At 57.6% G+C, this 23,088-nt stretch overlaps 6 protein-coding genes across 6 annotated transcripts; 3 read left to right on the top strand and 3 right to left on the bottom strand.

Annotated features, from left to right (window-relative positions):
- Nucleotides 1-8: 8 nt before the first annotated feature.
- On the bottom strand, nt 9-3,681 carry F5144DRAFT_585085 (ribonuclease H-like domain-containing protein). The gene is made up of 5 exons (XM_066789674.1): nt 3,525-3,681; nt 2,265-3,466; nt 1,970-2,208; nt 783-1,908; nt 9-711 (listed from the first exon to the last, which is right to left on the bottom strand). Exons 2-5 carry the CDS (start codon nt 3,373-3,375, stop codon nt 404-406), a joined length of 2,784 nt encoding a protein of 927 aa, XP_066638538.1. The 5' UTR covers nt 3,376-3,466; nt 3,525-3,681; the 3' UTR covers nt 9-403.
- An 86-nt stretch (nt 3,682-3,767) lies between these two features.
- Nucleotides 3,768-5,022, top strand: F5144DRAFT_585082 (uncharacterized protein). Its single transcript, XM_066789673.1, has 2 exons — nt 3,768-4,134; nt 4,651-5,022. The coding sequence occupies exons 1-2, from the start codon at nt 4,022-4,024 to the stop codon at nt 4,811-4,813; spliced, it is 276 nt and encodes a 91-aa protein (XP_066638537.1). The 5' UTR covers nt 3,768-4,021; the 3' UTR covers nt 4,814-5,022.
- A 2,310-nt stretch (nt 5,023-7,332) lies between these two features.
- On the bottom strand, nt 7,333-8,783 carry F5144DRAFT_585078 (phospholipid methyltransferase-domain-containing protein). Its single transcript, XM_066789672.1, has 4 exons — nt 8,547-8,783; nt 8,444-8,483; nt 8,367-8,383; nt 7,333-8,304 (listed from the first exon to the last, which is right to left on the bottom strand). The coding sequence occupies exons 1-4, from the start codon at nt 8,611-8,613 to the stop codon at nt 7,781-7,783; spliced, it is 648 nt and encodes a 215-aa protein (XP_066638536.1). The 5' UTR covers nt 8,614-8,783; the 3' UTR covers nt 7,333-7,780.
- A 171-nt stretch (nt 8,784-8,954) lies between these two features.
- Nucleotides 8,955-11,279, top strand: F5144DRAFT_519665 (S-adenosyl-L-methionine-dependent methyltransferase). Its single transcript, XM_066786689.1, has 3 exons — nt 8,955-10,218; nt 10,269-10,575; nt 10,641-11,279. Exons 1-3 carry the CDS (start codon nt 9,134-9,136, stop codon nt 11,052-11,054), a joined length of 1,806 nt encoding a protein of 601 aa, XP_066638535.1. The 5' UTR covers nt 8,955-9,133; the 3' UTR covers nt 11,055-11,279.
- Nucleotides 11,280-11,365: 86 nt separating this feature from the next.
- On the bottom strand, nt 11,366-12,577 carry F5144DRAFT_519664 (uncharacterized protein; the record flags this gene model as incomplete). The annotated part of the gene is made up of 3 exons (XM_066786688.1): nt 12,303-12,577; nt 12,069-12,243; nt 11,366-11,945 (listed from the first exon to the last, which is right to left on the bottom strand). Coding segments are annotated over exons 1-3 (822 nt in total), but the record flags the coding sequence as incomplete, so codon positions are not given.
- Nucleotides 12,578-14,728: 2,151 nt separating this feature from the next.
- On the top strand, nt 14,729-23,025 carry F5144DRAFT_596088 (uncharacterized protein; the record flags this gene model as incomplete). Its single annotated transcript, XM_066790756.1, has 13 exons — nt 14,729-14,775; nt 14,859-15,435; nt 15,486-15,573; nt 15,630-15,811; nt 15,842-15,858; nt 15,895-15,912; nt 15,946-18,358; nt 18,623-20,626; nt 20,918-21,043; nt 21,080-21,095; nt 21,126-21,409; nt 21,443-21,912; nt 22,764-23,025. The coding sequence occupies 13 exons, from the start codon at nt 14,729-14,731 to the stop codon at nt 23,023-23,025; spliced, it is 6,504 nt and encodes a 2,167-aa protein (XP_066638533.1).
- Between the last annotated feature and the right edge of the window lie 63 nt (nt 23,026-23,088).

The raw sequence follows: 23,088 nt of genomic DNA, 5'->3' as shown, positions 1-23,088 counted from the left end.
AATTGCCAGGTACCTTCTTGACAGCTTCATTCACATCACGCAGAATCGGAAGAGACCATCATAGTTAGAGTGGGAAAATAACAAACTACAATGCTCTACCACTCTAAGAGTGCTACTCACAATACTTTAAGCTGGCTACAGAATAAACCACACCATCATCCAGACACTAGCCCACTGTTCATGTTCACCCGAATAAAACCAGGCCATATGAACCCAATCAAGCCCCAACCAACCTCACGAGCCGCGCTTGAATCCCCCATCGAATCCGCTCCCGCTGTCTGCCAGCCACCACTGGCACAACCTTGCTGTCGCTTTTTTCTAGGGGAACACAACTCATCCTGGGTACCCAACAACGCCCACGGCACAGCCGGAAGCCCAGACAGAACCTATCCTCCTTCCATCGTTAGATGTAGTACATGGTGTTCCTCAGCTTATCATGGACAGTCCTGGCCATTGCCGTCGACCTCGTCGACAGCTCCCCAGTCTCGGTACGCCCGTCGTCAAACAATTCGTCCTTGTGGATGCGGGCCCGCGTGGCGACCAGGTCGGCATAGTACGCGGGCGGGCAGATGCTGACGGCCTTGGTGGCGCGGCCGTAGGCGTAGCACATGTCGTGCGTGAGCTTCTCCAGAACGTCAGCCGCCTTCGCGCCGAACTTGGCGCGGAAGATTTCGTCCAGCAAAACCGTGTAGTGGGCGGGGCGGGCCGTGCCTGTGGGATTGGATCACGTTAGCATGCAATGCCGCAGCAAGCCGGTGGTGGCAAATACGACGACGACTTACCCTGGAGAGACGCGTGGGCCTGGAGGAAAAAGTCCCAGCAGCGGACGTTGGTGACGCCTCGGTCGACGATGGTCCCCTCCTTGGGGCTTTTGGACCTCTGGTGCATATGGTTGGGGTCGGTAGGGTAGAAGCGCGTCTGATGCCGCTTCACCGACACGATGAGAGAAATACGCGGCTGCGAGTTCTTTCCCGCTTTGTACGTCTCCCGGCAGGCCTGGCGGATGTTGGGCAACTCGTCCTTGAGGACCATGTTGAACTGCCCTTCCGATACGCCGTCACGGAAGATGATGATGTTCTCGGGCAATTGCTTGTTGTTCGCATCCTGCCAGAGCCTGAGACGGTCTTTGAAGTGGCGCACAAACTGGCCGTCGTCGTTTTGCCCAACCTCCTCGACCCGGGCCCTGTTCGCCCACGTCACGGCCGGCCACTGGGCGAGGTCCTTGTCAACGCTCGCCACCAATCCGACCAGACTCGGCGCATTTTCGGCTGCGCCAGCGGGAAGATTGGTGGGATGGGTGACGTCGTATCCCACAAACATGGTCTTCGCAACGAGCCCGGTAGTGTCTTGCACCCTGTGGTTGACACCGCCAAACTTCAAGTTGACCTTCAGGCCAACGTTGGCAAAGTATCCCTTCTGGCCTTTCGGATCCGTAATCTTTTCCTCGCGGCAGCAAACGGTGGGAATGCCAAATAGACAATCGCCGCATTTCTTGATGTTGTTGTAGGTGACAGCGTCCTTGTTCGGAATAAGCACCAGAAGGAAGTCTGGCTGAGGCTTTTGTGTTGAGATCTTTTTAAAGACGTTTTGCAAGCTCTGTTCGTGGCTGGCTGATACGTAGCCGTTTGCCGGAGCTGGTTGGGTGTTCATGGGGACGCCCATGTCGTTGTTCAGGAACCTGGCGAAGTCCTGGACAGCCCTCTTGAGCCGATCGGACGTTCCGTCCCCAATCGTCAGGTACGTCCAGTTCGCAATGCGCCTTCCGGGCTGACAGATCCTGACCCCCTTCATGAGCCAACCGCCGTCCGCCGGGGTAATATTTCCTTTCAAGTAGCTGATGGAGGGAGGGCGAAGCTCGCGGCCCTCCACCGTGATGAGCTGCTTGTCGACCGTGATGCCAAAGTTTGCCTATCAGCTGTTGTTAGCGGTTGGGTTCACCAGACATCAACCGACCACGCCCAAAACTCACAAGCAACTTGTTGTTGTCCAGTGCTAGAAGGCTCCTCGCCGATGTCGTGATCGACTGTGCATTGGCCGGCGGCGGTCGGCATGCAAACTGAATCATGACATCCTGATCTGTGGGACTCAGCCTCGACTTCAGCGGCTGACCGGGGAGCAGTTCGCAGTATTCGGCCGGGATGTAAATCGCTTTCCTCGAAGTTCCGACGTTGATCAACGGAAGACCCTTGTTGACATTGATCTTGTATCCTGAGAAAGGTTAGAATATGCTCGTCGGCCACAGGGGTTGAAACTTGACAGCTTACTGGCTCTGTAATAGTCGTCGACCCTAACCCAACTGTTGTACACGAGACCAGGGGGAGGGGGCTTATCTGAAGCGCGAAGGAAAAATTTGACCGTGGCAGGGCAGCCGAAACGACCCGTGTTGGGTCTGAACATCGGTCTATCCTCTGCCTCCTTGCCGCCGTCTCCAACTCTGGCCAGGCCGGCCGCACCCCTTTCACTCACATGCCATTGTCCGTTATCTGCGGGGATCCTGCATCGAATCCGTGTCTTGGAAATGAGTTTGTGCATGTCCACGAGAGTCTTCGGGTCCCCGCCCTTCGTGTCCATCTGTGCGAGATGGTGCATTCTGAACAAGTCTTCGAACCGAGTCCCTTTCCGGAACACGCCATGTGTAACGTTGGTGTTGAGCAGTAGACGGCCGGTCGCTGGACGAACGCTCTGGACGTAGCCACGTAGGATTTCAATGTAGCTCTTCGGGTCCATCATTGCCTCGTCTTTCCTACCAGAGTCGATGGCAAAAAAACGGCTCCGGCCGACGGCGGCGGTCCCTGCGTTTGACCTCGGAGTGTGGCCAAGAACGACGCCGAGTGCATCAATCTCCTCGGGATACTTGGGGAAAACGCCATCGTTGTCCCTCTCGGTCAACTTCAAGTAGTCCATCAAGCCTTGGACGTTGATGGTGGATGGCCCGTCAAAGCGGACGAACCACGTCTCGTCTTTGCGGTTGGGCTCGACAAGAGTGACTGGCACGTGGCCGTCTGCCGGAAGTTCGAGCTTCTCCTTGGTGATGAGCTGCTGCTTGTACTCGGTAGCGACCACGGAATTGCGAGGCAGCTGGCTCAGAGCGAGTTCGATGAGTTTGGCCAGCTTGTTGCCCTTGGCCTCCCTTTTTCCATTATTCGCGTCTTCGTTGCCCTCCGATTTGATCTTCTTTTTCGCGGGCTCGCCTTCCTCCTCTGACACCTTTGTGCCAGAGACACGGAGGTCATACCGGTACAAGTACGCAACCTTGGCGTCCATCTTGAAGTAATTGGCCCAGAGCACAATTCGTTGGCCGTTGGTGCCGAGACCGGGGCGGCCAGGCAATAATGCACGGCCATCAGACGGATCGGTGATGGACAGGGCGGGCATCTTAGACTCTATCTGGCCTTGCTCCTTGATCCATTTGTCCTCAAGATTGGTGACGTCCTTGTCAGGCTGTGGGATCTGTTGGCCGAGACCGCTACACAATATCTGTTAGCATCGTCAACCAACGACTTGGCGTTCAGGGAGGCACTTACAAGACGCCGGGGCCAGAATAACCGCCACGGCCACCTCGACCACCCCCACGACCGCCGCCTTGATAACCACCTCCACCTCCACGGCCACCACCCTGATAACCGCCGCCGCCGCCACCGCCGCCCTGGTAGCCACCACCTCCACGACCACCACCACCCTGATAGCCGCCGCCGCCGCCACCTCCACGGCCGCCGCCTTGGTAATTGTCACCACCCCCACCTCCACGGCCGCCGCCTTGGTAACCGCCACCGCGATAACCGCCGCCGGCATAATTGCCTTGACCACCACCGCCGCGGAACTCGCCGCCGCCGCCACGGCCACCACCACCACCACCACCACCACGGCCACCGCCGCCGCCGCCACGGCCCCTACCGCCACGACCACGGTTGTCGGACATGGTGAAGAGTAAGTTAGACCCCAGCAAAGTAACGCTGTGGAAAGCTTGGCCAGGAATGTATGTGGGAAGATGAAGAAGAGAAAGAGTATGTGAAGCTTGAGTATGGGTGTCTCAAATATGCTTATGCTGTTGGTAAGTCACTGTCGCTGCTGTCGACCCGTGTTTTTTAGTCTGCAAATGGGTCGGTCGGATTGCAAACACCAAAATGGTGACAACTGTTGCGGTGAAATGGGTAGCTTGTCAGTAAATGTTATGGGTGAGAAACTGCTCGCCTGATCGACTCCCACGAACCGAGCGGTGAAAGTCGGTGGTGGTTCGCTGAGAAGTGTGGGAGAGGTAGGAGACCAGGCAAGAAATAGAGACAGGAACCAGGTTCATGTAGCAGGAAAGAGTAACAGGCGAGATTTGCGAGTAGGGTGTGACAGGAAAGTGCTAAAGGGGGATGGGACGGAGTTGTGTACCTCACACTCAGACCGGGCACATTTGAACAAGCGAACCTTCCTTCAGCTTGTCCGTTTGTTCCAACCCCTAAGCAGGTTGTTTGAGTGACCCGAGAAAGCCGCAAGGGAGCACAAGCCCAGGCAAGGGCCAGCCGCTTTCCAAGCTGGGGAAAGAGGAGAACAATATTATCAGGGGCGCTCGTGAGACGGAAACCTTATCTGACGTGAAGAAGAACAAGGAAAAACAACCATGGATACCAAAGGGCAATTCACTAAGATAAAGGCACCCACAAGTATGGAAGCTAGAAATCTTGATCACGATGTCATAAATTCAGCCTTGTGGCGTGCACATCAATTAGGTATTGCGCGTGGAATGAGTCAGGCATCAATGAGCTGTCCCGTCCTGTTGCACTCTGTAGTAGGCCTCACTGCATCGTCAAAAGTGGCCAAATGATGGTGGTATACATCCATACACCCAATCCGGGCTTGAGAGGCGAGTGTAATTCCAGGGATAAGCTTGTGGATTTGTGGTGGAAAACGTGTAATAAACTGTTAGGGGTCCAGGCGGGATGCGTCCGAACAGGAATGCTTCCCGCGCGGTGAGGTGGGGACAGAGTGGGGACCTTGTTTCCATGGCGGAAAGGCACCAGGGCACTTGGACGTCAAGTTTGGTTCATCTCAACAAAGCCACAGCCAGCTTGCCAGCCAGCTTGCCAGGGAGGTGCAGACTGAAAAAGCAGGTTACGGCAGTGGGCCTCTGGTGGCTCGTAGCTTCATTTTACCGCCCACCAATCTCTAACCTGGTTCACACCGCCGCTGTCCCTGCTACAAAGTGTGCTTTGGATTACGGTTACTTTTTCTGCCTTGCTGGCCTCACTTGGCATGCATCGCATGGTCACCCCTTTGCTTCCCCGCAGCCCCGGTAGTTTGGGCCACGCCAAGCACGAACCAACACAACACCACCTTCCGGAAGCCACAGATGTCATCATCCAGCCATTGGATGCAGTTAGCCGACGACGGGAGGCTGAAGGCTCTTAGACGGCCATGGACGGCGCTCCGTTTGCACAATCCAAGACACAGAAGACCCAATCACAGCGGAGCAAAGCCATGAAAGCAAACGGCCATGCTCGAGCTGGAAGTGCCATAATCTCTGCACATGCAGATTAAGCAAGCTGTTTTCACCAAGACTAATACGAAAAGAGCCACTTGCTAGCACTGGGTTATTGTGGCTTCGTTGTGATTGTCTCAATCCCGGGAGAGGCCAATGTATGCTGGGCTTTATCTACGAAGTAGGGTTTAAGCCATTGTGTCCTCCACTGATGAGCTTAAGTCGTTACTTAGTTAAATATCAGCCTTCTTACAATCGATCACCACGTAGGTAATCCACTGGGCTGATCACTGTTCAAGCGCCTTGACAAACACCATACCCGTGGTCAATTTGTTAACAAGGCATGTTTGTAGCTAGCCACTTTGGTCCCTCATGCAGTTATGCCCACACATGACTACAGATGATGATACAAATCGTTTACTTTCTGTGCTGAGCTACACACATACATCCTTTGTCGAACCATCTGTCCAATGCCACCAATCCTTCTCCCCGAGCCCCCTCCCCGCCCGCTGAAAGCCAGCTTTATCTCTATCCCCCTTCCCTCCATCCCACCCCCCTCCCCCGTATCAAATCCCACCCCATCCCTTTATCTAATTCACCATCTTCCATCCTCACCCACCCCCCATCTCCCAATCCTCAACCTTGACCCCTCCTCAGGGATATACACGCGGTGCTCCTCCCTGGTGAGAGCACGCAGGGCCTCGTCGACGCGGTGGGGGGTAGGTACCCCTTTACCGCCGGAGTCGGTTCGCCCAAGCCGAACTCCAGGTGCCACAAGAAGGAGCACACATTATTCCAACCCACGCGCACCGGCCTGTCGAGGCAGTTGCTTATCACCCTCCGGCCAAAAAGCCAAAGCGGCGCCGCAACCAAAACCCCCCTAGCCATGCTAGCAGCCACATACCCCATCATCGTAGGACCGCCCCCCGGGCCGGCACACAAGACAAAGCCTCACCGGCGACGGGGACGGGGACGGCGACGATAGGCGATGCTGCCGGGCGCTGGCGACGGGGATTGACGATCGCGATGGACGGACGGCCGCCGACGGAGGGGGAGAGGTGAGCAGGTTGGGGAAGCGGGCGGGAGGTGATACGGCTGTGATGAGGTCTGGTTGCGAGTTGCCATGGGCATTTACATTTGCGCTGAGACGTTACTTTCTGTCTCGGGGCAGGATTGGGGGGAGTGTTGTCAACCGTTGGCGATGATGATATGTACCCTCGGATGCTAGCAACCTAGCCCGGGATCAAGGAGAACATTCGCGATATTCTGGAGAGTTACCCCGCGGCAGCGAATTGCATGACGTGCATCGCCCTCTTCAAGCTAGGATTTGACTGGTTGTTTGACACAACCCATGGTGGTGGGCGGCGGGGACGAGGTGGCCGCGGCGAGGTTGCCGGGTTCGCGGCGGTCGGTTAGTGCCAGTTCCCTCGAACTGTCCATTTCCACGGGCACCGCTGTATGTTGCGACTAGAGCCGAGGGTGGATAGGTGACTCACTGGTTAGTTATCCTTGAAGAAACGGCCGCTGCTGCTGTTTTTGGTCTGGAAGAACGCGGGCCGAGGTGGTTCATTCGGTGAAGCAAAAATGTTGCTGAATCGCTGTTCGCTGTGCCGGTGTTCTTGGTACCGCGTCAAACACTAGTAGAACCAGGTCTGACAAGTCAAGCAATCCAGCTTCGCCCTCAGACGACACATGTGAAAGCCGGGCGCGGGTAGGTTTTGCGTAGCGAGTGAAGTCGGTCCCGATAATTCCAAACACGACGCAAGTTGGGTGTAGCGTATAGGTAGTTGCCGAGTATTTAGGACGAGCCGCATGGCTATACTGACCAGACCTGTCATGGCCATTGGTGCCAAAAGCTAACAGCCAGTCTGGCCTACCCAACTTCGATTGTGGTGTCTTGTCAGTCATCTTGGAGGGGCTCTCTCGGCAAAGATTCGAATCAATGAATAGAACAAGATCCAAATCCATCTCATCTATTTGTTTCCATCTGTCTAATCCTGGTGCTAGGCTAGTTGATCTGACGGCACTGGAGGAGCTGCCTCGAACCCTTGCTGCGGCCGGTCTGCTGCCGGGTGCCTCCTGCACCGTAGCCACTGCCGTCAAGGGGAGCGCTTTACCGGTTGCCGTTGCCAAGCTCTAGTACATCACGCTAGATCTCGCTCGCTGGGCTGGGCGGGCCGCGGCTTGCCCAAGATCGGCCTGCCGTGGTGTTATCGGAGCACTCGGCGTGCCCTGCTGGCGTATCCTCGGATGTCCACCACGGCCCGCCCTTCTCCCATTTGTCAAGTCCGGATTTCCCTATCGCGACTTTGTTTAGAGCTCCTTCTTGCCCTCGTACGGCTTCCCGGCGGCCTTGGCCCGCTCCTTCTCGCGCTTGGCGTAGATGCCCGCAGTAAAAGGGTTCTCGAATTGGATGGCGACCAGGTACACGATCAGGACGTGCAGGGTCAAGAGGATGCCGGCCGGCTTCCCGTAGAGCAGGGCAGTGCCCAAGAAGCTCATGGTCGCTCCATAGTACATCGGGGCGTTGGTGACATTGAAGGGAAAGCCCGTTACGATGTCATCCATGAGGATGCCACAGTAGTCGCCCAGGAAGGTTCCTGTGATGCCCAGCTGCCACGTAGAGGAGACGACGAAGAGGTTTCCGACGGCCAGCAACGCATAGGCGGCGTAGTTCACAAGGGGCCCTTCGAGGGCGGGATGCGAGGGCTGGTCGCGCAGGGCACGCTCGAAGAGAAAGTCACGGAACAGGCCGAGCGAGAAGATGCTCACGGCGAGAGTGTAGCATGCCCGGTAGTTGCCACCGAGGGCGCGGCTAAGAAACTTGGTGCGGTATTCTGTTGGGATATTAGAAATGGGGACAGGAACGGGATGGGTCGGTGTGTGGACTGTGACGGACCTCTGCGGGCAACGATGCTGCAAGAGATGATGGTTAGCGACAAGCTCACAAAACAGTCTCCAGCTCGGAAAACCTACTTCCAGAAGGTCGGGTTGAAGGCAATAGCAGCAGCCGAGACTGTTGCGCGCGGTTAGTTTATCCCGGGCTTTGATAGAAAGGCCCATTTCCGATGCAACATACTGAAGAGGCTCTGCTGGTTGAAGTCGACGAGCTCGGCCAGCTCGGCCAGGGTGGTGGGAAGAGACATGGTGGTTGTGCCTGTGGTTGTGGTTGATGCGATTGATAACCTTAACGATTTGCAACACGAGACGGAGGGTGGAAACGTGGTATTACACGGGCATGGAAGTTCAATGATGGACAAAACGCGAAGCTCAGGTCAGGAACTGCCCTGAAAAATAGTTCGGGAGACGGTGTGCGGAACGTCATCGGCAACCCCCACGGCTCACACCTTCCACCCCGGCTCAGCCTGAGCAACCGGGAGCCAACCCGCGCAGCCGTTTCTGCCCCACCAACGGAAGGATACGTACCGACAACAGTGGAATACAGGGGTAGCTACCCCTGTCACGGCGTCCAAGCTCCAGGCTTGGTGTCGCATCTTCAAACCAACTCAACCACGTCAACCAATCGCGTGAGATGAGACCACATTGCAACGTGAAACCGAGATGTCTTGAAACTTTGTACATATTATTTTCTGATAGTGCCTAGCTTCAATCATTCACCAACCTAATGATCATATCCAAGTAGTCCAACCTACTTCTCCCGCCGCAATGGCCCCCCAACCAACCCCCTCCAAAGCCCCCCAAAAGGGCCAAAACAACACCTCCATCCCCCCCATCGACCCCTCATCCTCCTTCACCCCCGAGAGCTTCGAAGCCGAGCTCCGCGCGCTGGCCGCCAAAGCCCAGACCGAGACCTGGTCCAACTGGCTCACCACGCAATCCCGCATCTACCTCAAGACAGCCACGCTCCTCACCCTCATCGCCGTGTACTCGACCGTCTCCCAACTGGCCCTCTCCCCGGTCTACGGCTCCATCCCGTCCGCCCAATGGCACGCCAAGCTGCTCATGGCCGCCTGCTTCACCGGCTGGTCGTCCAACCTCTTCCTGAACCGCGCCCTGCCGGTCCGGCCCGAGTACCTCCTCCCCGTGATCGCCCTGTGGATCCCTACCGTGCAGTTCCTGCTCACCCCGGCCAGCGGCACCCTCACGGCCGCCTGGGGCCCGCTGGTCACTGAGGCGGTCACGCTGTTCCCGCTGGTGGGCGTGTCGGCCGCGTGCGTGGCTACGTATCTGGATGGGGCCGATTTGTCGGTGCTGCCGGGGTGGGTGGCTGATGCTGCGCCTGGGTTGGGGGCGTATGGGTTTTTTAAGGGCGCCGAGACGGTGCTGGGTGGGTTGGTGGAGGGGCTGGTTGGCAAGTCGGTGCTGAATACTAGACTTGGGATGGAGCTGATTCTGGGAGCGGCGTACGCGTTAGTTGCGCCGTCCAAGTTGTTGCTTCTGGCTGTGCCGGCGCTGCTGCACACGGCGGTTCTGAACACGAATGTCCCGACGCCGATGGCTCTTGCTAGGCTGAACAGTGGCCTTGCGGATGTGGGATATGTGGTTCTGGACCGGGCCGAGTCCAACACGGGTTATATCTCGGTCATTGATAGTCCCAAGGAGGGATATCGCGTCTTGAGGTGCGACCACAGCTTGCTGGGTGGTGAGTGGGTTAAGTTCCTGGGGCAGGGTCAGTTTAAGGGGAACCAGGTGGCTGAGCCGATCTATGGCGTGTTTGCCATGCTTGAGGCCGTCAGGCTGGTCAAGACCCCGGAGCCTATTATTGACAGCGAGGCCAACGCCCTTGTAATGTAAGTTGCCTGAATGGTACCCCTATGTGCGTATGCTAATCCGTCTGCAGTGGTCTTGGTATTGGCACCACGCCGGCCGCCCTTGTGGCCCACGGCATCGACACCACTGTGGTTGAACTTGACCCGATGGTTCACAAGTTTGCCGCCCAGTACTTCCAACTCCCTAGCAACCACACCGCCGTCATCGAAGACGCAGTGACCTACACCTCGCGGGTGGCCGCGGACGAGAGCGAAGCCCGCTACGACTACATCATCCACGATGTCTTTACTGGTGGCGCCGAGCCCATCGCGCTCTTCACCCTTGAGTTCCTGCAGAACCTCCACACGCTGCTCAAGCCGAACGGCGTGGTTGCCATCGTACGCTCCCCTCATCCCCCCCCCTCCCCCAACTCCCCTAGCAACCCAACTAACACACACAACAGAACTACGCCGGCGACTTCGCCCTCCCCCCTCCACGCATCGTCGTCAACACCATCAACGCCGTCTTCCCCAGCTGCCGCATCTTCCGCGAGCACCCGCGCGACGACGACGACTTTGCCCAGTCCGGCCGCGACTTCACCAACATGGTCATCTTCTGCACCAAGCAGGCCGACAGCGCGATCGCCTTCCGCACCCCCAGCGAGCGCGACATGCTCAACAGCCCCTCGCGCCGCGCCTTCTTGCTGCCGCAGCATGAGGTGAAGGAGACGGATTTCTTGGTGACGGGTGAGGAGGCCAAGGGTCTGCTGAGGAAGAATGAGACGGAGAGTCTGGCGAAGTGGCATGAGGTTAGTGCTGCGGGGCATTGGACCGTTATGAGGACGGTGATTCCGCCGGCGGTGTGGGAGGCGTGGTGATCTTCCATTGCGAGGTGTCTGGTTATCTATCGAGGGCGGGTCTTGGCTGGATGGGGCTTGTGGGTGGATGTTGACGGAAACAAAACACTTGGATGGGTGATGAATTAAGTGGAGGTGAATTGTACATATTTGTTCTGGACACTAGATTTTCTTGTCCTTGATTTGGAAATATGCAATACCAGTTTCCTAACCTGCTTCTCCCCCCATTCCACTCCCCAATCCCCCCCAACTCACTCACCCCCCCTCTTCGCCACCACCTCCCTCCCCACCGCCTCCCTCGCATACACCTCCCCCTCCCTATTCACCTCCCCCCTCCACTCCTCCAAATACCCCGGCACCTCCCCCACCCTATTATACCCCCCAGCAACCGGCTCCCCCCTCACCATATACACCGGCACCACCCCGGTCCACACCCTCCCCAACAATTCCCCATCCTCCATATCCCCCCTCTCGTCATGCGGCTCGCCCGTGCGGATCTTGGCGCTGCCCGTGCTGACGCGCACCCGCAGCACGCTGGTGCTCTGCATCTCGGCGGCGTTGGGCGGGACGCGCGTGTGCGTCCATCGGCCGGGCACGACGCTGTTGGTGATGAGTTCCATGGCGTAGAGTTTCTCGGCGGGGTCGGTGACGAGGGTCGCGTGCCCGAAGAGGATCGCGCTGCGGTAGTTGTAGCTGTCTGGTTGGGGGGGGGTTAGCTGAAGAGCTGTTTGTTTGGGGGTTGTTTGGTGAGGTGGTGGGTGGATGGTGAGTTGGTGTTGTTGGTGCTTACGGCTGTTGGGGGTGAGCGAGAGGACGAGGCCGTCGAGGTGGGAGGCAGCGATGGTCATGGGCACGCCCTCCTCTTGGGAATCGGCGGAGCGGGCGGTGTTTATGATGCGGGAGGAGACGTAGCTTTGTGGTTATCAGTGTTAGTGGCGACGAGGGAATAATGGTAAATGGCTGTGGAAAGAGATGAGATAGCGGCTGATGGGCGACAGCCCCTATGACCACCAACTCGGCCGAAGCATCACTAACCCGTGGAGATACAAATCTAGCACATCACCCAGGCCAGCGCTGGGCCTCGAAAACGAGCCCATCTGGCCGATCATGGGCAGAACTGCCGGAAAGGGGCTGTTGGCTGGTTGGAAAGAGACATGAAGCATGGGACACGAGTTGACGATTTGATGGATAGTCTCGAGAGCATAGTCCGCTGGGAGTTGGTTAGACCTGGATTCTTTTTACAGAGTTTATAAGAGCGCCGGAGCTCACCCCGATCCTTGAGTCGGTTGACTTTGCTGTAAGGCTCGGTCGGATACTGGAGCTCGCGGAGAGGCATCGTGAAGGGCTGCTTGGGCGTGGTTCAGGGGCTGACTACCGAGAGATACGGAAGTAGGTTGATGGTTTTTCCAACTAGGGAATTGGTTGACTACCTAACAAACTTATAAGGAGAGATTGGTGAGTCAGGATCAAAGAGTCACACAGATACCACATCCGGGATGTAGGCGGACCGGATTGGCGGCGGCCGATGCCGACGACACCCGTCTTACGGGAATACCCCGCTCGGCACGCCGAATGTCCGGTCTTCGACTCCAACGCACAGCTATACGGATACGGCCATATTAGGTAGGTAGTTACTAGTGTAGTTACGTCCTCGACCCACCACGCCCTTCGGACGACCGCTCGATGCCGGTCGGCTCCAGATTGGGTTGGCTTTCACCTCTGCCGTTTTGTTTGTATTGACAGAAAACGGCGGTAAGAATGGCAGCGAAACAGAGAATTTAGATGGTGCATTGAATGGTTTTGTATTGTAAGTCAAGCAAACGATTCCGGATTCACCGTGGATGTATGTAGTACAAAAGATGTACAGTTGAAAAAAGGAAAAAAAAAAAAACGAAAAAAAGTTTAGCGCTGTTGAACGGGGGTCTCTCGCTAGAAAACGCTGCGCTCTACCGATCTGGAAAATCAACGCTGTTGCCCGAAGGCGAAAGTAACATCTGGTATTCTTTCTTATAAAGGAGTCCGCCCTACTTTGCATGTACGCACAGAGCGAGCACTGACCGGGACGGCAAGTCGGGGGCTTGGCAGGGCGAGGAACCTGGTCACACACCTCTTATATAGCACCTCGACCTCAAGGCGGCTTCAAGTACGGAAAAGGTTAATTCGGATTCGATGTATAAGAATATCTTGCATGGACGGCTGAATGCTGGGGTTTAATTGAGTTAAGACGACCGAACTGCCCGGCCACATCCGCTCGCGGCTGTTGGCGATCGAGACGAGGCGAGACGCTTCAAGTCTTGTTTTACACCTGCCGGAGTCGCTCCTAGGCGAGAGCGGGTAAACTGATGAGCAGCAGCTATTTTCTGTCTTTATAAGGAAACAGAAAAGTATTAGGTAGACGCGTAGTTAATATGACATGCAGAACTGAATGAATTTTGAGCTGTTCATGATCGAGGTTGGCGGGTTCTTGGCAGGGGGGAAAGTGTTTCGAAATGGGGAAAATGGTGTAAATTTTGCTCACGAAAGGGGCGACGCACGGGCCACCACTGGACGAAAGTGCAACTTTGTTGTGCTATGGGAGGGAAGTTGCAACTTGGCTCACACCATCGACATGGAACTGAACTTCCTCCCCACAGACTCAACCGAATCAATCCATCAGCTGCCTCCAGTTTCATGCTGTCACGGTCATCTTGAATTTTCATATTGACCCACACCTATTTTTCTATGCCATGTTTGCTACCAAGAACGCTGTAGGCAAGGGTCGTTATCTCACTTCCCGCCCGGCCGTGGCCGCCCATCGATGCTTCATAAAACCATAAAACCGGCAGAGAGGGATTTGCGGATACAGATGCGCTGCTGCATCACTGCTACAGTTGTAGGCTCTAAACTTAGTTGGGCCGACTAGCTGTTTCAACACCGGGCAAGGCGTGACAGTGCAACTTGGAGATGGTCGCACTCGCCTCCCTTTTGTGTCCATACACAATACAGACGAACCATCAATCACTCGGCACTACAACCATGAGGCATGGAGTGAAGCGGACCTTTAAACGAGGCCCGATTGACTCTTGACGACGGCGGCTGCCCACACGCTGGGAAAGTTCTGCGCGGTAGTCCGTGCGAGATGTAACACCTGAGGTTTCAAGTGAAACACCATGAGCTAGGGTCTGGATGCAACCGCCGAGCAATGGCCTTGTCAGCCTTGCTTGTCGTCCAATCTCGGCCTCTGTCTCTTCTTTGCATGAACGGCGGGAGCAGGGTGCTTGTTTGAGTGATCGACCGCTTGTCCTGTCTGGACCTAAGCCTCGTGAAGCAGACGACCACCAGGATGGAGCTCGACTCTCGGGGGTGACCCTGTGTTGCGATACTCGCCTCCCTTCTTTGCTACCCAACCGGCTTCTCCTTGGCGCCACCGCTTCACCCTTTCTGCCTCGATCCACAGCGAACTGCCTCGTCTTGGTTCGTTGTGGGTTCGTTGTGTCCGTGTCAACCCCAATCTCAGGATTCTCTCCTTCGCCATCTTTTGTTTGGTGTCGTTTATGGGATGGCCGTCTGATCACAACATCACGGCGTGACCTCCGGGGACCTTCCACTATGATACGTTCATTCTATTGAGGATATTTCTTTTCTTTAATTCGCCCCATTGACTGGGCTGGTTTCCCTTCTCTTCTCACTTGTTCTTCTTCTAAGCCGGCGCCAATATGGCGGTCGAGGGTGCGACGCAGGCCCTCGTCGCCGCTTTCTTCTTGTCAGTGCTTTCCCAACCCGTACAGGATAAACCCAATGAGGCTTGCGTTGAGGCCATCGGCTTTGACTAACGTGTTGGTGTAGCGGTATCGTGTTGAACGCGGCGTCCGCGGCTCTCGTTCTCTACGTTAAGGGGCATGGCCTCTCCGCCGTATTTCGGGACAGCCAGAGGCTGGTCCTCGTTCTTTTTCTTCTCAGTGCGGGCCTGTGGGCCCAGATCGATTTTATAACAATCCTTCTCGACATCTCGACGTCGTCGATGCCCTGTCAAATCGGCATCATATTCTCTACCACCTTCGATCAGTTTGCGCGCTTCTCGATCGAGCAGTTCCTCCTATGGGCTCTGAATAACAACAACGGCACGAAGCTCTCGCTGGCGCAGTTGATCCCCCAGATCCTAGTCCTGGTTAGGTTCCTGGCCGGAGCTATCTTTATTGGGTTCACCCGGCCACAGACTGACGACTTCTGCGTCGCCACCACATCTGCGCTTCCGGTCGGGATCCTGGTTGCGGCTTTGGATGGAGTCATCGTTTTTCTTCTCATCATCAGGGCCTATTCGGCAGGAGGCGCGGCGAAGGAAAACCGCGATGGCAAGGGAGTTGATGCTGATCGCGCCAGAGCGTTGATGACTGTGCTGCTGGGTTTGGTGTTCTGGACAGGGGTACGTTGTGTGACGTTCTGTTCTTCATGCCGGCACTAACAAGGCGATAGACGAGTGTGCCGATGCTTCTCGGCTTTCAGACTCTAGCCCTGGCCACTAGGACGGCCCTGCCCGCCGGTGGCTTGCTGGTTGTGATCGGTATATTACCTGTTTTGTTCTCCTTATCTCCCTGGCTCAAGCTAACACAATCGCAGCTTTCGTGGCAAGCGGTGCTGAAACTTTACTCACCTCCCGAGGAACAGGCTCTCGGCCGCCAGAAGCGCCGTCACCACGACGTATTAACATCAGCCGTGATATCTCGACCTCCAGCACGGATTATCCTCCGACCCGCTTTGAGGACCTTAAAGAAGCGGCCATCCGGTCCTCCAGAACATTCGTCAACCCGAGAGATGCGCCGAGAGTCAAGGATGAAACGAGTGTTGGGTTCGATTTTGGTATTGAACCACCCCTCCCGGCCAGCGTTGCTCACAGGACGTTGTTCCACCCTACGAAAGGCAAGATGACCATCAGCCACCCGATCGTCCAACAAAATAACGGTCAGAATCCCTGGAGCAAAATTGCCGTGGTGGATCTCAAGGAGGCTGCGGTGGCGGATAGGGAGAGAAGAGCCAGGATGCACGAGGAGGAAAACGCGACGGCCATGCGCCCTGCATGGCCGTCGATGGATTTGGCTCCGGAGGAAGCGTTGAAGCGCGGGGTTAGCCTGAAGAGGAAAGAAGTTGCTTCTGCCTCTATTCGGGAAAGCATTTTCCCTGGCGCTCTCCAGCCAGAGGATGCGGCCGTCGCGGTAACCTCGTCCGCCCAGCTGTCTCCAGGCGGAGAGGAAACTCGTCGGAGGTCACCTCGACCATCGCTACAGGAGGAGTCCGTACAGCCACGGCAAGCATCACCCGTGCGGGCCATGGAATCCCCCGAGGCCGAGTCTCAGTCCGCGCAAAACCTCTCGTTGACAAGACAGCAATCTCTCCCAAAGCCGAATATTCGCCCTTCGAGGATGCTGCCCCCGTCGCCGACAACGCCGCCTGCTGAGCCGACCAAGACTCCTCTCCAGAGGCGCCCAACTATTGGCCTTCCATCGAACCCAAGGGCACGGGGTCTTGCAGTCGCCGAAGAGCCAGGATCGCAGCACCGAACCATCCTATTTGTCAACAACATCGAATACAATAACCCGGCTATGGTTGAGGCAATCATCAAAACTGCAGGTCACCCCGTAAAGCAAGCCCCCATCGCCGAGACTCCTGGAACTCCGCGGTCCGTCGTCAACCGCCCGCGTCCAATCCCGCGGAAGCCGTCAGACTCGTCAGCGCAATCTAGCCCGGCGCTTAACCACCGTCGAACCAAGTCTGGTGGGTCTCTAATGGCGAGGAAGTCTCTTCTTGCTCCTTCACCCGGTAGCCCCACGACGCTCCCGCCTCTCCCCGTTCTACCGAGGAGCGCGACGGTGGGCGCCAGGCCGCACCCCAACAACACCAAGAGCATGACCTTCCAAGAAAGGGTCACGCTTATGTTCCCAAACCCACCGAGCTCAAACGCAGTCAAGCGCCGATCATCTCTCCCCGACGTTCCGCCCATTCCTGTATCATATTGGGATGTCGACTCGTCGCCGAGTGAGCCCTATGACCGCCAGCGTTCTAATCGGACGACGCAGGCGTCCACTCGTACTGAAAGTATTTTGGAAGTTGACGAGATCCCACGCAAGGCCGGAAAGGCGATGAATACCGTCGGCGAAGCCGGAAGTTCTTGGCTCCGCGCTTTTGGTGACGGGGACGCCGGTAACCTGAACAACCGCGCGCGCGCGAAGGAAGCCGGTGTGAAGCGTGGGTCATCCCCGGTTATCCCTGAAGTTCCGGTCCGCGCGTCTGCCTGGACAGAGACAACATACGACCGTTCTGAAGACGACGGGACGAACTGGAGCTCCATGAACACTCCGGAGGTTGCCGTTGGTATTCCCGTCATGCAACGGCTTGGCCTGCCGTCGTCAGTCCGGATGCCTGGCCGTCAAAACATGAGAGGATCGGAGCTTTCGTTCGCTGACACCCGCAGCCGGGAGACATTGCCGATTATGCTCGATACCTCCAGTCTCCAACAGCCCGATCGCCAGGGCCCGATGGTTACCGAAGCTGAAACCGTGGCAAGCCCGGAGCTGCCTACTTGGCACCGACGTGTAGGCGATGTGTGCCCGACCTTCTCAGACAGAGAGAAGAAGGTGAGGGCTAGGAAGATGCCCCCTCCGGCGCCTCTGCCGCTGCATACTCTTTCAACCAAGAAGATCCTTGCCATTCAAGTTGAGCCTTCCCCGCTCGAGTCCCCTGGGCAAGCCATCCAGCAAATCCAGGCGCAATTGAGGAAGCTCGACGAACTCGAACAGGCCACTCCGGAGAGTGCGTCGCGGCGGATAGCGCTTCTCGAGGATCTCGAACGGGAGATGGGCCAACAGGAGGAGCACTGGGAGGAGATCAAGCATGACATTGGCCGTGATTCTCTATCCAGCATGCAGACTCTCTCGCCGGCAGGCCGTAACTCGCGCCACGCCTCTGTGGCTAGCACTATCAACATGGCTCGCGAGGTGACGCGAAAGAGCATCGGGGCGGAACGCAGAGCCTCGCGTCTTGCTCACATGCAAAACAACCTCAAACCCAGTGTTCCCGAGCCGCCAGTACGAAACTCGGTGAGCCCGCAGCTGAGCAAGTGGCAGAAGCGGTTGACGGAAGCGCAGATGGACTACATGGACGCTCGACTTCTCCGAACCAGCAACGTCAATTTTATGCAACTGTCGAAAGCTCAACTTGCTAGCCCTACTCCCCCGGACTCTAACGACTCCGAGGTTCCGCCTCTTCCGAGCTTTGATGAGGAGGTTATCATTGAGATGCCGTCAGAAGCGCGCCAGGAGTTGGCCTCGCTCTGGACGCCGGCACCAGAGGAGGTCGCTCAGACGAGCTTCCTTTGGGCGTTTACTTCGAAGCCTGACACGGGAATTGAAGCTCCGCTTCCGGCTCTGTCGGTCCGCCCAGCACAGAGAAAGGAGTGGGCGCCGCTGCGTATCGAAAGCACTCAGCTCTGGCGCAAGCCATACAACACCGCAAACCGGGCAACCTCGGGCCTCTGGCGTCCTCTCTGGGCTTCAGCAGCGCCTCCCGCTGAGCCACTGGTGCGCGTGCCCTCCAAGTCAGAGCCCGCCTCGCAAAAGCCCCCACGGCCGGTAACCCAACGGCCGCCCCGCCGTAACAAGCGCGTGACGCTGCTCCCAGATATCCTCGAGAGCCCACAGCCTCTTCCGGACAAGCGCGGGACTCTGGGCATTTTCCAGTTTCCGTGGGGCGAGAAGTCCGACACGGCGAGCGTCCAACCGCGCCCGAGCATGTTCATGGCCATGCCCGGCACGATGTCGTCGGGTACTCCGTCGATCGGCATGGCAGGCCGCGCAAGGCAGCCAGAGTCCGCCGAGTACTCTTCCTCGTTCTTTGACGACTACGACGAGGAGGACGAGATCATGGGGATGGACTCTGACGAGGGGGAGGATAGCGACGATGGGTTTGACGAGACAACGCTCTGGGAGATTGCCAGCCTCTTGAAGACTGATGAGGTGCCGTCGAGGAACAGCTTGCTGCCGCCCCCGCATGAGTCCGTCGTGGACGATTATATTGACGAACTTTCTTCGGATGAGGAAGGCCAGTCGATCGTCATCGGCCTAGCTGAACCCCTGGAGGTGTTTGTTGAGCAGCAACGCGACTCGGCCACGCTGGAGAGCTCGGCTCTGCTCATGCTCGAAGACGCCCTCGAGGCCAAGACCGCACCCAAGCAAGCTATCAGAATTGGTCTTCCTGCCAACCCCAAGGCCTCTCTGAACAGCCGCGCGGCCCCTGCTCCCCAGGAGACACCAGAACCCGAGATGTCTCGGATGGCATGTAGCACATCCGAGGTCCAAAAGCCTGCGTTTGTTCAAAAGCAAGGATTACCCGGCTTGTGGCGCCCGCCCAGCCAAGCGGATAAGTTTTCTGCATCCGGAGGCTTATTCGTATTTAAGGCTCGCCGATCTGATGGCCGTGGCACGTCCGAGGCGCCGGCTGCCATGTACATCAGCCGGAAGCCACGCCTGGTTGAGCAGAAGCCCCTGGAGCGGCTGGCGTCGACAAATCTCTGGGTCTCTGGTGATGCCGGAAGGAAGAGCGAGCGGAACTGGATCTTGGGAGTAAGGCCAACACGGGGCGGGAGCAGGCTTCAACGACCTCGGACTACCCCCGAGGACTGGAAGGCCGCTCTGAGCGAAGCCATCGCAGCTAGCTACCCACGCCGCAAACTCAATCGTACCACCACCACACCAGCCGAGTGGGAGGCTGCGCTTCAAAAGGCTATTTCCCTTGCTTTCAACCCCGCGATCCGCCACCCGGTCTTCTTCGGCTCTCTGACCATCACCCGCCCTGAACAGGCCATCCACCCAGCCCTTCCGGGCTACGCACCCAAAGAACTGCACCAGTCGCCTTCCAACTCACGAAGCCGCAGCCAGGCCCAGCGAAAGAACGAGGTGCACTCCTCGGACAACGCGCCATCGCCGGCCCTGACGATGCTACAGCCAACAATCTACCACAACAGCGCCATCCAAGCGCAGATCGAGGCGCTTGAGCAGGAACGCATGTTTGCGGAGCGCACCGCGCAGGCGGAATACCGCCGCCGAACCAGCATGGCTGCCGTTGCGGAACCGGTGGTGCCGGTCGAGGAGGAGATGACGGGCTTTGATACCGTGCAGGACTTGCAGAGGAGGCTGAGCTTGCGCATTCGGCAGTCGTTGGTCTTTGCGCCGGCGCCGGTTCAGCAGCCCCAGCCTGTGCCGGCACCGCCTGTTGTTGCTGCTTCGGTTGAGGTGTTGAGGTCTGAGGTGAAGAGCAAGTCCGCGCCGCGTGCTTCGGCCGTTGGTCAGGGCAAGACTGCCAGCTACTTGTGGACTTCCGATTCCCGACCTGCGGTTTCAACAACCGGCATGTGGTCAGCGGCTGTCAAGCGTGGCTCCTCGGCCAGCCCCTCGGTGGAAGAAGACAACTTTGCCGCTTTGCAACGGGCATCCCGGCGAGGGATGTTGCAGAAGAAGCAGGAGGAACAGGAGATCCTGGAGCAAATGGCTGCGATAGAGAGGGGCGAGAACCCCTTCGTCCACTTCTCGGGGATGAAGCCGTGGGTGGGCGAGAAGGTGGTTGTGGTTCAGGCACAGGAGAGGGACTGGTTGCATAGTGTGTGCGCGCCGAGGTCGAAGGGCAAGCAACTCTGGACCTCTTCGCTTCGTTCCAACGGCCGTTCTCTCCCCGCAAGCGGCCTCTGGACGCCCACGGCTAACGATCAATCGTCTGAGCCATCCTCGGAGGAGGACGCCAACCATGACGTTCAAAGCAGGAGGAATCGTCGACAAGAAACCCTCACGTTGGCCACGGCGGTGCCGCAGGGAACGGAGATGTGGAATGAGAGCGCCGTGTCTCCTCAATCTGCGACACAGCAAGATTGGTTGCACAGCGTGTGCGCACCGGCCCGGACCACCCGCGCCGTGACCAAACAACTCTGGGCTTCTTCCCGTCGTTCCAACAGTCGCGCTCTTTCACGGGCCGGTCTCTGGGTCCCTACGGTTGGCCATCAATCATTAAAATCGTTTGCCGAAGAGGAGGCCATCCACCCCGGTCAAAGCAAGAGGAACCGCCGGCGACAAGAACCCTTCACGCAAGCCGCCAAGGTACCCCGTGGAGCGGGAACATGGGACAAGAACACTGTATCCCCCCCACGAACGGCAAAGCGAGATTGGTTGCACAGCGTATGCATCCCGGCCCCGACCTCGGCCTCGGCCACCACCCACCGCGTGAGCAAACGGCTCTGGGCCGCTCGCCGTCCCAGCAGCACCACCAGCCATCCCACCTCCGCCGTCCACCTGTGGCCCGCAGCAGCCTCCCTGCCCTGGACAGAACACACCGAAAGCAGGAAGCACCACCGCCGGCACGTAGCGCCACCCACCCACCCCGCGCCCATCCAGCGGCGCGCGGAGATGTGGACTCGGCAGCAACAAAGAACATCCGCGGCTCAACTCACCACAACCCACGACTGGCTCCACAGCGTCTGCACACCCACCACCCCCAACAACAGCCGCGTCACTCACAAACAGCCCCAACAACAACAACTCTGGGCAGCGCTCCCAACACCCCTCGCCGCTGCTGCTTCCGGCCTATGGTACAACCTCACCACCACCACCCCTCCCTCCGCCTCCCTCGTAGACAGCGAAGACAGCTTCGCCGCCGCGGCGCGCGCGCGGCGGAGGAAGGCGATGCAGGAGATGATGGAGATGCAGGAGATCCTGGCGCGGATTGCGGCGATTGAGCGGGGGGAGGATCCATTTGCTAGGGTGGTGGTGGTGGTGGCGTCTGGGGGGATGTGGAGTGCAGGTGTGAGTGGCAGTGGTAGTGGTAGGGGTAGGGGTATGGGGGGGAGGGATTGGTTGCATAGTGTGTGCGTGAGGCGGACGAGGGGGGTTGTGTTGAGGTATTAGTTAGGGGGTTGGGGGGTTGTAGGTGGTTGGGGGTGCTGAAAGGGGGAGTGTGGGTGTTGTGTATAGGTGGTCAAGGGGGCGCGTTGGATACCCAGCTGTGGAGAGGGAGAGTGGTAATACCCAGCTTTACGGCAACTGTCGTTGTGGCCAACTGGCCCTGGTTCTGTTCTTTTCTTCGTTTGTTCTTTTACCAGTTTGTAAATACATGTACATACATGTCTCCTATTTCGAGATTGTACACATTTTTTGACCCCTTGCGGATGCCGGTCACGGCAGTACACTCCCCTTTGGAAATGGACACATGTGTTTTGGTCAGTTGGTGATATCGTGTAACCACAGCCGTCCGGATATCCGTATCCATCGTGCTGATCCGCGCGTCCACTGCGTGGGGTGCCTGGGGGCTCGCTCGCTGTGCCGTCGCCGTTAAGTGCCGCTACGACGGGAATTATGAATCCGCGTGAAAAAGCTTGACGGACGGGAGGAAGTGCGTAGGTAGTATGTAGTACAGGCAAAGGGACTTCCATATATGAGCGAGTTAATGCCGCTCCGAACGCACACGTCCTATCCCCGGATATAACGGACACGGGAACGGTGCTACCCAGGTGCCCTGCTGGAGTCAGGAGATGGCCTGACTTGCTGATGGCTCATCCCACGGCTGCTACTGTGTTATGTATGGAACGGGAACATCTCCGAGCACGGTTGCGGAAACAAGCCGGGTGCTGCTGCTCAGGGGCAAGATGAGGTTTGTCTGCACAAACTCGAGAGAGTGTTCGGGAGGACGGACGGCTCGGGCAGCGGTGTGGTGAAAAAGTGAAAAGGTCGCAAACTCCGGAATTAATAGCCACTCGGACTGCGGCTCTGGAAATTATGTCGCACAATGCAACTCACACGAAGCCGCAGCTAAAAAAGGAGCCGAGAAACGGCCACACAAGCGCCGGGCCAAGCCGGAGCTGGACCCCGAGGCAGGTGATGCCGGATGCCGAGCGAGTGGGTCCGAATCGTCCACCGCCACCACCGTCAGGAGGTTTCTCGGATTTGTGGTGAGACTTGGATGGGGCCTCAGGGTGCCTTAGGGGCTTACTGGATAATTTATGGGAACACCGAGAGTCAAATCGGTCGCCGGTTTGTTCCGAGAA

The sequence above is a fragment of the Chaetomium tenue genome, assembly GCF_020726465.1.
Source record: "Chaetomium tenue strain MPI-SDFR-AT-0079 chromosome Unknown F5144scaffold_7, whole genome shotgun sequence".
NCBI lineage: Eukaryota > Fungi > Ascomycota > Sordariomycetes > Sordariales > Chaetomiaceae > Chaetomium > Chaetomium tenue.
Note: the sequence above shows the minus strand (reverse complement) of the source record. Positions and strands in the feature narration are given on the sequence as shown.

Coding starts and splice junctions, on each gene's coding strand:
- F5144DRAFT_585085 (XM_066789674.1), bottom strand. CDS start 3,375: ATGCCCGCCCTGTCCATCACCGATCCGTCTGATGGCCGTGCATTATTG. Junction 1,909..1,969: donor TGGACAACAACAAGTTGCTT/GTGAGTTTTGGG, acceptor AACAGCTGATAG/GCAAACTTTGGCATCACGGT. Junction 712..782: donor GGCCCACGCGTCTCTCCAGG/GTAAGTCGTCGT, acceptor CCAATCCCACAG/GCACGGCCCGCCCCGCCCAC.
- F5144DRAFT_585082 (XM_066789673.1), top strand. CDS start 4,022: ATGGGTGTCTCAAATATGCTTATGCTGTTGGTAAGTCACTGTCGCTGC. Junction 4,135..4,650: donor AAACACCAAAATGGTGACAA/CTGTTGCGGTGA, acceptor AAAGGCACCCAC/AAGTATGGAAGCTAGAAATC.
- F5144DRAFT_585078 (XM_066789672.1), bottom strand. CDS start 8,613: ATGTCTCTTCCCACCACCCTGGCCGAGCTGGCCGAGCTCGTCGACTTC. Junction 8,484..8,546: donor CAACCAGCAGAGCCTCTTCA/GTATGTTGCATC, acceptor CGCGCGCAACAG/TCTCGGCTGCTGCTATTGCC.
- F5144DRAFT_519665 (XM_066786689.1), top strand. CDS start 9,134: ATGGCCCCCCAACCAACCCCCTCCAAAGCCCCCCAAAAGGGCCAAAAC. Junction 10,219..10,268: donor GAGGCCAACGCCCTTGTAAT/GTAAGTTGCCTG, acceptor ATCCGTCTGCAG/TGGTCTTGGTATTGGCACCA. Junction 10,576..10,640: donor CGAACGGCGTGGTTGCCATC/GTACGCTCCCCT, acceptor CACACACAACAG/AACTACGCCGGCGACTTCGC.